The sequence below is a fragment of the Muscardinus avellanarius genome (assembly GCF_963383645.1).
Source record: "Muscardinus avellanarius genome assembly, chromosome: 11".
Classification (NCBI taxonomy): domain Eukaryota; kingdom Metazoa; phylum Chordata; class Mammalia; order Rodentia; family Gliridae; genus Muscardinus; species Muscardinus avellanarius.
This window is the reverse complement of record NC_137797.1, coordinates 48,774,253-48,786,701: the sequence shown is the minus strand read 5'-3', so window position 1 is coordinate 48,786,701 and position 12,449 is coordinate 48,774,253. Positions and strand designations below refer to the sequence as shown.

At 31.9% G+C, this 12,449-nt stretch overlaps 1 protein-coding gene across 1 annotated transcript in view; it reads left to right on the top strand.

Annotated features, from left to right (window-relative positions):
• TRHDE (thyrotropin releasing hormone degrading enzyme) overlaps positions 1 to 12,449 on the top strand; it is a gene marked incomplete at its 5' end in the record, with an annotated part of 424,737 nt that overhangs the window by 314,262 nt on the left and 98,026 nt on the right. The window contains 3 exons of the mRNA XM_080706673.1: positions 4,766 to 4,854; positions 10,704 to 10,837; positions 10,933 to 10,988. Of these exons, the coding sequence (XP_080562799.1) occupies positions 4,766 to 4,854; positions 10,704 to 10,837; positions 10,933 to 10,988 (279 nt within the window). The remainder of the gene's footprint in view (positions 1 to 4,765; positions 4,855 to 10,703; positions 10,838 to 10,932; positions 10,989 to 12,449) is intronic.

The following is a 12,449-nucleotide window of genomic DNA, read 5'->3' as shown; positions in this document are numbered from 1 at the left end:
CAGGACAAAGTCTGAACCAAAGCCCTTCATCAGCCTGTAATGTATATCAGAGGTACCAGCCAAAAGTTTCACCCTTTAAAGGAAGCATTTTTCCAGGCCATATAAGTATATGTAAGCATCTAGAGAGCTTTGCATTTGCTTTAGGTATAAAATCATACCCTCATGCTGGATGTTCTTGAACCCTGAGAACTTGGCGCATAAAATATTAAGAGAAAGAAAATGCAGGGCAACCCATTAGTCTCAAAAATGATTTTCTATCTATTTTGAAATAATAGAGCATGTAGTTGAAAATATATTTTAGTTTTATATTATTGATCATTTAATTCACTGTGATATCCTGTTCAAAGCTTCAGTACTAATTCTATCTGGCTTTTGTAGATAGTGTTCCTGGGTCTTTATTACACCGTGGATACAGTTGATGTTAAAGTCTACTGTATTTTTGTAAATTGTAGATATTTTCTAAGCCAGGATTCTTTATATTTATTTTTCTAGGGAACACTGGAACACAGCAACAACATGCCTGGTGTGTTTTAGTGTGTCCAGTAATTATACTTCTTATATGTAACAGTTGTATTACAACTGGGAAAGGAAAGATCTTTACATTTAATAATTGCATAAAGTTAGTCGATGTATAGCATGGGTAGTAAAGCATGGGTAGACTTTTGGTGCTTGGAAAGTGGTAAATTCATATGGCTTTTTTTTTTCTTTTATAAAGTTAGTGCATTGCAGTGTTACATGTTGTCTCTTCTGCAGAGAGGAACATCTCCGAGTTCTGTCCTACAGTCTGACTTCCACAGCTAGACTTTCCTTCTTTCAGTGACCTGATATTAGCAATCTCCAGTGTTTCATAAACTTAATCCTTTATTAATGCTGAGGCTAATCATAAAATGTTCCTTCAGCTAAAATTTGTGCCTAATTGTTTTTCCTTAATATAATCATCAGAATAAATGTTGATTTGTTACTAAAATGTAAACTGCTGGTGAACACAGGTAGTCCCAGGGACTATTAAAGAAAAAAATATCTTTAAAGTCTTCTGAAATTCATTTTTAAGATGATTTGTAATGCTTAAAATGAGACAAGTATGATTCAAATTAAACTCAAAAGGCTGGAACAGGATCTAGTCACAATTTCTTTTTTCTAGCCTTTTTAAAAATTAACCCACTGCAGTCTTAGATTTCTTTAGAGCATTCAATCTAGGATCTATCACTTAACAATGTTTAGTGCTTTTAATATTTAACAAGATAGTATGTTAGCATAATTCTTTCTTTTCTGCTTTTAGAATTTTTTTAAATTGGTGCTTTATAGTCTCACATCATAAGGTTGATGATGGCATACATTCACACAGTACTTGGTGCCCCCTCCCCGCCTCCTCGTTTCCCTTCCTCCTGGTACCAAGTGTCCAGGTTAACAATGTTATATTCACAGGTATACACAAAGTCACAGGTAGCATTTCCATTCATGAACCTCAGCCTTCTTTCTCCCCTACTCTTCCTCTCTGGCTCCAATGAGGATCTCCTCCAATATCTGGAGTCTCTCTGGTATCCCGAATACTTCTTAGCACAAGCATATTAAAACAAAACAAAAAACAAACAAAAACAAAAACAAAAACATCAGCCACATTCTCAGCCCTTGCTTTTCTTAATGGACAACTATTTGCAACCACTTCTGTCTTAACAGAAAACAAATAAAAATGCCAGAAGTCTAATTTTTAAGACTACTGAAAAATGGCATTTATTTATTTATTTATTTATTTATTTATTTATTGTGGTACTGGGGGTGGAACCCAAGAGCTTTTCTAGCACCGGGCTATACTCCAAGACCTATTTTATGTTTTATTTGGAAACAGGGCCTCACTAAGTAGCTGAGGCTGACTTTGAACCTGTGCAATCCTCCTGTCTCAGTCTCCCAAGAGCTGGGATTACAAGTGTGTGCCACCATGCCTGGCAAAAATGGCATTCATTAATAGGCTAATAAATATACCAGATTGTTTATATGATAAGCTGTAAAGCTTTCTTGCACTTGGTTGTTAATTTTAAACTTAATATGTTACTTAACAAGTAACTTAACAAGTGTGACTGAGCAATCTGTAAATATTTCAAAAGAGTAATATTTTTTCTTACAGTCTTAATTTTGTTATCCACATACAACATTTATCTTATGTGATTTCTTTTGGTCAATCAAGATATAATGTAGAAGCCGGGCGTGGTGGCGCACACTTGTAATCCCCGCGCTTGGGAGGCAGAGACAGGAGGATGGTGCAGGTTGGAAGCCAGATGCGCTAGCTTAAGAGACCCTGTTTCCAAATAAAAAAAAGTATAAAAATAGGTCTGGGAGTGTAGCCCGAAGGTAGAAGGGCGTCCAGGAACCCTAGTACCACCCCCCAAAAAAAAAGATAAAATGTAGAAATCATGTAATGTTATAAATGGTAACACATTTATTCTCAAGTAATTTTTACTGGTTAACACTTTTATTCTTATTAAAGTTTATAGGTACCTTAAAATATTTTTAGGGAAAATACAAGTCTGTTTGAAGTGTTTTATAAAATGTTCCCATGTTTGTTTCCTCAAATCTTATAATAGTTAGCTCTTTTGCGTAAGAACTGTGTGCTAAAATGCCTTCCATTTAAAAAGTTTTTTGTATGTATGTGGTATTGACTGTAAGCAACGTTAAAATATTTTTATGAATCTCTTTTTCCTATAGCTTAGAGATGATTTCAAAGCCTCAAATATTAAAATGTACTAATTTGATCCTAATTTCTAGTTGTTTAGAATAATATGGGTTGAATACATGCACAGTTATGCTTGTTTGTATCAGAGACATACAATGTTTCACAAATATATTTTGCTCATACTTAAAAAAGACATTTATCTTTGAATATTTTAACTATCTTAATGTTTTTATATTTCTTGTTCTTTGACCGATACTTAGTTGACTTAAATTTTAGTTACCCAACTCAACATAGAAGACAAATATTAAAATGTCAGTTTCATAAGATTCATTTTTGTCTTATCTACCTACCACTTAATGTGGCCTCTTTTTCTTTAAGTCCATTAAATCACATTCTATGACAATATATGAAATTAATACCATTTCTTAGCTTTTCTAAGCTGGACTATAATTTAACTTGAGAATTAGTCTCAGAGTGGAGGCATTGTTGTCTGATTATTCCAATTAACCAAAAGAGATTCATTATCTTAATAGAAGAGCTATTAAAGAAATATATCACTTCTCTGTGTCATCCTCACAGGAAATTTATCCTGAAATATTTGTGATATACTCTCAATCCTATTATAGAAGCTTAGAAGTATTTACTGAAGAGCTTCTATAAGTGGTTGTTCACTAACATTTTATTATCTAAAGAATCAATAAAGGATTGATTAGCATAAATTATTTATTTTCCTTCCAATTGCACAGAATCCATTGGAGTATTGCATAATGTTTCCATGTAGTTGGCACTCAAAAGTGTTTCTCTCATTAAGAATAGCATATAGTTTTCCCTTATCATTAGATATATTATCTTGATTTATAATAGGAAAGGTCGCAGTTGGTATAAAATTATTAATTTCTTTCAATCTTTCTATCTATAAATTTCTTTTCAATCTTTTGTTTCAATCTATATATTTCTTTCATTCCACTCTTTAGTATTATTGAATCCTGTTTATCAGGAACAAAAACATGAAATGATGAAATGAACAAATTTCACATGGTAGATTAAATGGAGACACTCTATTCCTCCACCTACAAAGACATGTTCATTGTATAGTTTATTACCCTAAGTATGATCTCTGAAAAATGTTTAATTCTCCATTCATTCACACAATTACTGAGCTCACACAATGTCTCTTTTTAAATTTCTTAAAAATATTTTCTCATACTGATATTGTTGGATACTCCTGTTGATAATGGTGAGCTGAGAGATCAAAATAGTCTATGTTTCAAAGAAGAAAATTAAGTCTAGTCATTGGACTTATTTAAAAACCATCCAGCATATTCTGGCTATTTATTTGAGATTAAATTCATATTTCTTTATGTACAACTCTAGACCTCAATTTTTGTCCTAAAAAAGGCAAATGTGAGGAAATAGTTCTCTTTAATAGCTGAGACTCATGACTGACCCTGCAAGTTGATGGATGATTGAACACATCAATTTGGAAATTCCATTTTAGAAAACACATTAAGTGTTTTCCACAGTATCCTATGTATTGATCTGGATTTTAAAGAAATATGATTAGTTTTGCTCTTTCTTTGTTCTTTGCTGAAACTGATTAGGTATTCCATATTAATATTTGGTAAATATGTTAATAGCATCCCTCAGGATTGTTAGACAATAAGTAAGGAGAAGGTTAAAATGCAAATCCAGGAAACAACTGAATATATATATATATATATATATATATATATATATATATATATTAATAAAATATAGGAAAAATCAAGAGTTGTGTTTAGGTTGTTCAATACACGGTATAGCTCAGATTTATGCATTTTAGTTACTTTTATTTATAAAATGCAAGTTTTTGCAAGTTAAAGTGTTTTGTTGGCAGTTCTTCTTTTGCACTGAAATTAAAACTTTTTGAAGCGAATCTTCTTAGTGGCATTAAAAGAGTAAATTCATCTTTTTTACTTATTTTTTACTATCATGACTGGGAGTTATTTATTTATCGTGAATAGGGTAATACAGGAATTGCATGGGAAATACCATTTGTTTTTGTTTTTGTTTTACTATCACTATTTTTATTCTTAGAGCTTCTCTTTTATTTTGCAGTTACCTGTGGCAGATTCCATTAACTATTGTGGTAGGAAATAGGAGCCATGTGTCTTCAGAAGCAATTATTTGGGTGTCTAACAAATCAGGTAAAATATCTGTTCTTCCCTGAGGAACTATTTGGTTTTAGATAATTGTTTAGCAACTTAATCTCTGGTTTCAGCTGTTAAAAAGATGTGAATAAAACAAATTATAAACAAAAATAAAGGAATAATATCTTCCGTAAAATTAAGTATAATACAGTATAATTTCTGCATAGTTTAATTTCAGGCTGCCTATGCAATTAATTTATTTGTTTTATGGTAAACTGAAAGTTTTAAAACACGTGTTTGTAGTACTAATCTTATCTGCCTAAAAGTGCATAATTTATAATCCCAAATGTAATTAAAATATAATCATAACTTTCAGTAGAAGAGTTTGCCAGATACTGAAACAAGCCTGACTTTTAATCCTGTTTTCCTGCATTTTTTAATTATCTGACTGTTCCTTTAAAGGATGAAAGAAACATTTTTCATGAAATGAGATAATTATAGGGTCAGGAAGGAGTGGCTTAGACAAGAGATTAAACCTCTTCTAGGTAGTGTCAAACCTCAAGGAGCAGAGAGAGATGAGGTTCTGTTCTCTTTCTAAATATCTTCAAATAAAATAGTGACCTATTTCAATTCACTGTCAGAAAGCTATGCTTTAATCCAATCTATATCTTTTATGCTGGAGTGTGAATCAGGTCCTTTTAAATTCTGTTTTCCATTGAGTTGGAGAAAAAAATCAATTATTATTTTTTATGTAACATATAGATTTAGAAGTCAAGTTTACCCATATTTTGTCTTCCTTAATTTTTTCTCACATGCTGTTAATAATTTTAAATGGCCAAAATTCTTTTTTTAAGTAATGTGAGGTACAAATAAATATGTTTCTTCCCCACAGCCTTGCTATTACAAGGGATATTTAAGTCCTCAGAATACATAGATATATACATACAAAACTTTTTTGTAAAGCAAAATATAATTGGATTACCAAATACAAACACTTATGAGGCCAGGTGTACTTTTCCTCAAATTTTAACATTATTGTATTTTAAATGCATAACCACATATTATGAAAATATATACTTTCACTTATATACATTGTTTGTAAAATGTACATAAGTAATGTAATGACCTGCTTACTTTACCGTTTGTTGTTGGTTTTGTTGGTTTTCCTTTTAAGTAATTATAATCTATTTTTTGTGTTCCTTGGGTTTCATACTTACACCAATGGTTCTGAACTCAAACATAAAATGTTGTCTTTATACTTCTCTTTCCCACTCCTGTAGTTGTCTTATCTATCTTTATAATTTTGTTATGAACTGAGTGAAAGCAGGGGGTCATTGTAATGGTCCACCTATCAGGTAAAGAGCATGAGATAGAAAAATTTTTAGAAATAAAGTAAGATGTTTGTCTTTCGAAGGTAGAATGGAGATGGGGAAATTGGAAAAGCATAAAGCTTCAAACATCAGGAGTAACCCAACACTTCACGTTTAGACCTTGTGAGGATTTAGCACAAGTCCCATTCTTGTTGTGTATATCCCCAGGCCCATTTTCTCTGACTATTTTCACACCATTATTAAGAGTAGCCTCTTCTTCCCAAAAGAATGGAAAATGGTGTCACAGTTGCCTTTGACCCAGAGTCACTGGTGCCTATGTTTGAGGAATTGTTTCTGTATATCCCGTCACCATTTTTATAGAATAATATCATTGTATTGTTTGAAACACTGTTTGCCTAACATATCTCCTATATTGATATGTGTGGCATTATATACAGCTGCATAATTTGCAAAACATATAATTCTGGAAGGTGCTACCTATGTAGATCATAGTATGAATGACATACTCCAAAGTTGTGTAGTGTCTAACCTCCACATTCTAATGTGTAATTTCTCATTAAATCATATTAAAATTTGGTTTGATGTAAATTTTGCCAAAAGTGAAATGTTGAGGCATTTGGGGGAATACCCATACTAAGTAAATGCTTCCTGAAAACTTTATAAATAGAAAGATCTTGGAAGAACATTTTCAATTGGTACCTAAAAGAAAACTCACCTTTTGATTTTCCTATCTAGTCCCATTCTAATGGTGTTTAATTTTTTCCCGAAGTCTTTCATTCTGGTGACTAGTAAAAAAGCTAATACCAGCCGGGCATGGTGGTGCACGCTAGTAATCTCCATGCTTGGGAGGCTGAGACAGAAGGATCGCACAGGTTCGAAGCCAGCCTCAGCTGGCTTAAGAGACCTTGTTTCCAAATTAAAAAAAAAATTATAAAATAGGTCTGGGAATGTAACCTGGAGGTAGAAGGCATGGGGTCCCATCCCCAGTACCACACACACACACACACACACACAAAGCTAATACCAGATAGAATTTGGGGGAGGATTAACTTTTGTATCCTTCTACAAGTTGAAATGTCTCCTTTTCTTCAAAATATGATCAACTAAAATCAGTGAAAGTTTTCCTATAAAAAATGAAGAAAGTGTGCAGATCAATTTCTATCAATATATGTAAAAGAAATTCTACACTCAATTATATTAACCAGATCAATGTGTTTTGTATTTTTCATTGTTACTAGTAATATAGATTTGCTCTCCCAAGATATTAAGTCAAGGTTGTTTGTGGATAATATGTATAAATTTGCTTTAAAACATTGTATGTTCTTAGCAATTTATTTTTAAAAAACTTCTTTGGAGGACTATCTAATTAATTCCAAGGTAAGGTATAGATCATTGCAGCCCAACTATATTTTAAAGCACTTAAAAATTTTTGTAAAAGCAGGTTAAAGTATTTATTTCTTTGGTTCTTATTATGAAATTAGCAAGAGTTCAGATATTTGTAAATTTAGTAGTGTGCCTATTGACTGACATTCAATTAATGGTGCATGAAGGGAAATAAAATATTTAATTCCAAGTGTCACAAAAGATTCAAAATAAAAGACAAACTGGCCCTGAAAAATTACATGTACACATTAAAATAGTGTAATGCTATAGAGTGCTTTTTAAAATAACATTGATTGGTTGGAGATTCACTTGAGGAAGACTTGAGAAATAACTTACTCAAGTGTCAGTTATGTAAACAGCTTGCTTTAGGAGCTTGTCTTTTTCTCCTATTCTTCCCCCCCCCCAGGGACCAGATTTAATGCTATTATAGGTCACTTTGCAGATCTGTCTGTTATCCAACACGATGCTTTTGGATATAAGCACATCGTTTTTAATGTATTCTATAAAAATTATCCCACTTGTTTTTCATAAGAGTCTAGTTCAGAAATCAATATATGTTATCATTGGGTTTGCCCCATATATTTAGCTTTGTAATTCATATTTTTTAAATTCTAATTGTTCTGTGGCCAGCGAATGTTGAGTAGGTTTTATCAACATCATTCTATTTTTGAAAGTATGAGATATAAACTTATAAAATACCAACTACTTTGTGCCTTGATATAGCCTGAGTCTTGTGCCATTTTGGATATAAATATAATTTTTAATTATTATTACCAACAGTGGAAATATAACTTCCATACTTTTTATTATGGTACTCATCAAATACCATACCTCATTAGGCCATTGGAAAAGATCTTTTTAAAATTCATTGCTTGCCATTAGTTAATTCGAAGAACATTTTAGGAATATAATTAACTAGAACAGAAAAGATATTTAAAAATCTATTACAGAATCTTTCAGGAAATCGTTTCTTCAAAGATCTCATTTGTAACAAAGGCATAAAAATATTCATTAACAGTAATAACCTTCAGGTTTTAGTTATAAATTTAGTAATGGCATACTTAAAAACAATAGATGACTGTCCTTATCCTAGTCAGATTGTGTAGAAGGTATAGGATTATTTTCCTATTTTCTACCTATACGGTTTCTTTTTGGAAGTGGAGATTAAATTTTGACTATTTTCTACCCATAATTGTTTTCTATTTTTGATATTGGGGATTGAACCCAGGTTATTTCAACCTCTGACATACCACTTCAACCCTATTTTATTTTGTGTTTTGAAATGGTATCACTAAGTTGCAGGGGACCTCACTAAGTTGCTGAGGCTGGCCATGAACCTGCTATCCTCCTATCTCAGTCACCCAAGTACTGGTTTTACAAGCATGTGCCACCATGCCTAGCTTTACCTATATGTTTTGGAATGGAATACATTTAAAAACCTGACACAAGCTGGGCATGGTGGTACATGCTTATAATCTAAGTACTTGGGAGGCTGACATAGGAGGATCAAATGTCTGAAGCCACTCTCAACAACTTACTGAGGCCCTCTGCAACTTAGTAAGACCCTGTTCAAAAGAAGAAATAAAATTGGGTTGGGGGATTAGCGCAAAGGTAGAATGCCTCTGGGTTCAGTTCCCAGTGCCAACAAAAATAAAAATAAAAATAAATGAATCACATGAAGTTAAGTCATGTTTGCTTCCAAAAATGTGACCAGAAAATAACTTTTAAAATATATTTAATATTATAAGAATCTATGAGAATTTCAATTTTGTAAAATTTTAAATCATGCATTCTTACATTAAACTTGATGCTTTATCATTGTAAATTTTGGGGGAGAAACACTTCTTAAAGAGAAATTATCAAATTTTATTTTTACCTCAGGTGAATTCAGTCATAGTTTTATTCTTTTTTGTTTTTAAAATTTTTAGTGTACCAGCCAGGCGTGGTGGTGCAAGCTTGTAATCCCCGCGCTTGAGAGGAGGAGACACGAGGATCGCGCAGGTTCGAAGCCAGCCGCGCTGGCTTAAGAGACCCTGTTTTCAAATAAAAATATAAAATAGGACTGGGAGTGTAGCCTGGAGGTAGAACGGTTTCCAGGAACCCCAGTACCACCAAAAATAAATAAATAAATAAATAAATAAAAAATTAATATTCTTAAGAGTTAAATTTTAATATTTATAATAGAATAAGAATTAAAGATGTTTTACTATTCAGTTATGAAGGATAACTTTCTGTGATGCATTTTCTGGTTCTGAGTCATTATGAAAAGTAGAATATCAGAGTATAATTTTGATTTTTGTCTTCTGTATGTCATAGTGTGTATACATTTAGGTGTGTATGCGTATAAGTTCTAAGTCAACTTCATTGTGTAAATTCTATAAAGCATGTGTCCTGGAAATCAACACCATCATCATTAGGATTGTGAATCATGCTTTTGTGAAGTGAATAAAGGCTAACTTTATGAGCAAATGTGGTTCTATGTCTGTCTTATATTTTAAGAAGGTAAATTTATAAAAAGTTATATTGTGTTTACAGGGTACTGTTAATTGAATTAGCTGGTGAACATAATGACTTACCATTTTCCAAAGTGATTCCAACAAGCTGAATTTATTATCTTTGTTTCTCAGTCTATGTGAAGATATTAGAGACTTGAACAAATGTGGTTTCCTTTCCTTTTTTCTAGCATTATTGATGCCACTGAAAAGTCTATTTATTTGTACTCCTAAGAAAACACAAGAAATAAAAGTGATTTTTCAAAAAAAGGAGCTCTACTATTCTAATCACTTTCTCACTCAATTAAAATAAGTAAAATATGTACCTAAAACCATTTCTTTAATTCTAGCCACACATACACATACAATCTAATTAAAAGCCATATTCACAGAGTGGTAGATTTCTAGGCTCCATTTACTTTGAGAAAGTGAATTATGTTTAGGCACTGGGGTTTTATCAAGAACAAATATATTAATTATAAGACAATAATTAATCAAGATAATAAAATGTCACCAACTAAAAGTTTTTCTAGCCAATTCTAAATGCCAGTGATTAACTGAGTAGGTTTCAGTTAGATATTTGGGATGGTCTTTTCTTTTAGTTATTTGTAATGTTATATGTGAAATTAAGAAGACATACTTGATTCCATTTTAACGCTAAAAATTAAAAATATATTTTCTGTCTAAATGCTACTTTCAGAACATCACAGAATAAGTTATTTGGACAAAGGAAGCTGGCTTCTGGGGAACATCAATCAAACTGGTTACTTTAGAGTTAACTATGACCTAAGGAACTGGAGATTATTAATTGATCAATTAATCAGGAACCATGAGGTATACTCTAGACTTGCTCATCAACAATCTTATTTGACTTGTGAACATCTGCAATTTTAATTCTAAATGATTTATTTTTCTGATTGGTCATACAGGTTCTATCTGTCAGCAACCGTGCAGGTTTGATCGACGATGCCTTCAGCCTGGCCAGGTACAATTTTCTGTAGATCTCCACAATAAAAATTCATGCCTATAAGACTTTCGATACTAAGCTAAATAGTATATATGTTTTAAATTTAACAAATAGAACATAATTTCTATCTTGCAATTCTTTTGTTTAGAGATGAATTATAATCACTGTCCCAAATTCTCGATCAATACTAGCTGTAGGGTATTTCCAAGACAGGAGAAACTTGATCAATTTCACTGCAAGCTCAATTTAACACTCTGGAGATTAATAATCTCTTCCCAATTTCATTAATGAACTCTTAAAAAATGGCCAGTGTGTCATATTTAAGTTTTGATAGAAAATATCTTCAAGCATCAGCATTTTTTCCCTATACATATGCCAGTATATCTTTTATTAATGCTTTTTAAAATGTGATTTATAATGAAAAGCTTGAACTGCAAGATTGAAATAAATATCCACTGATAAGACTGTTCTGGACAAAATGTGTATCACTTATAGCAGAAGATGCATTACTTATAAAAATATTTGTGTTAAATTCACAATTAGATTTGTAATGCCAAGATCAGTTATCTTTTTGAATTGTCAGTGAAATTATAAACACAAAGTATTTACTAAATTTAATAAAATAATCTTAGTTTTTTTGATATTTTATATTTATATATAGTTACAGTTTTAATTTCACTAGCTATAGTTTAGCACACTGGAATTTCTGTTTGCACATTTGCTTATCATGACTTTCTACCTTTTCTCCAAATATATTTATGTGAAATGGGTTTTTTATATTTGTGCTGATGGGAACACATGAACTTATCTTAGTACTAGGCAATATTTTGTTCATGGGACCTGAAACTGCTTTTACAGTTCACACATTAAGTCAAATCTCAATTTTCCTCCATTTGTTAAAAGAATATCATTCCCTATAGCATTCTGATTCGTCACAACTAATGAGCTTGCATATCAAAGCCTTGATCATTGCCTTGACATAAGCATAGCCAAAGTTTGGACCAAATTATACAGACTGAGTTTTGTAGAAGTCAATAATGTGTAGGGGATAACACATAAAGAAGGCATTTCAGATACTGTTCTTTTTAAAAGATTCAAAAAATGCTTAACTCTGATTTTTGCCTTTTGATTGCTATTAAGGAACATAGAACAATTACTGCAATGTTTTCTCACCTGCTAAATGACATTGTGTAAGTTCCTTACTCTAACAAGACACATCCTGTTGTAAGCATACATTTGCCTACATGCTGAAATACAAATCTAATAACAACATATCAGCAAGGAAGTTTCTAATGAAATTGTATCAGTGTTACATAACTGTTTAATGAGAACTGAGATTCACTTCCAGAAAAAGTAAATGAGGGTCTTTTCATGCCCTGGTACTCTCTTGTTGGGGAAAAAATTAGAGATAATAGAAGTGGAGAAAGGCCTGCTGAGATACTGATATGTGATGATGGTTAATATGTAGCTTTCTCTCTG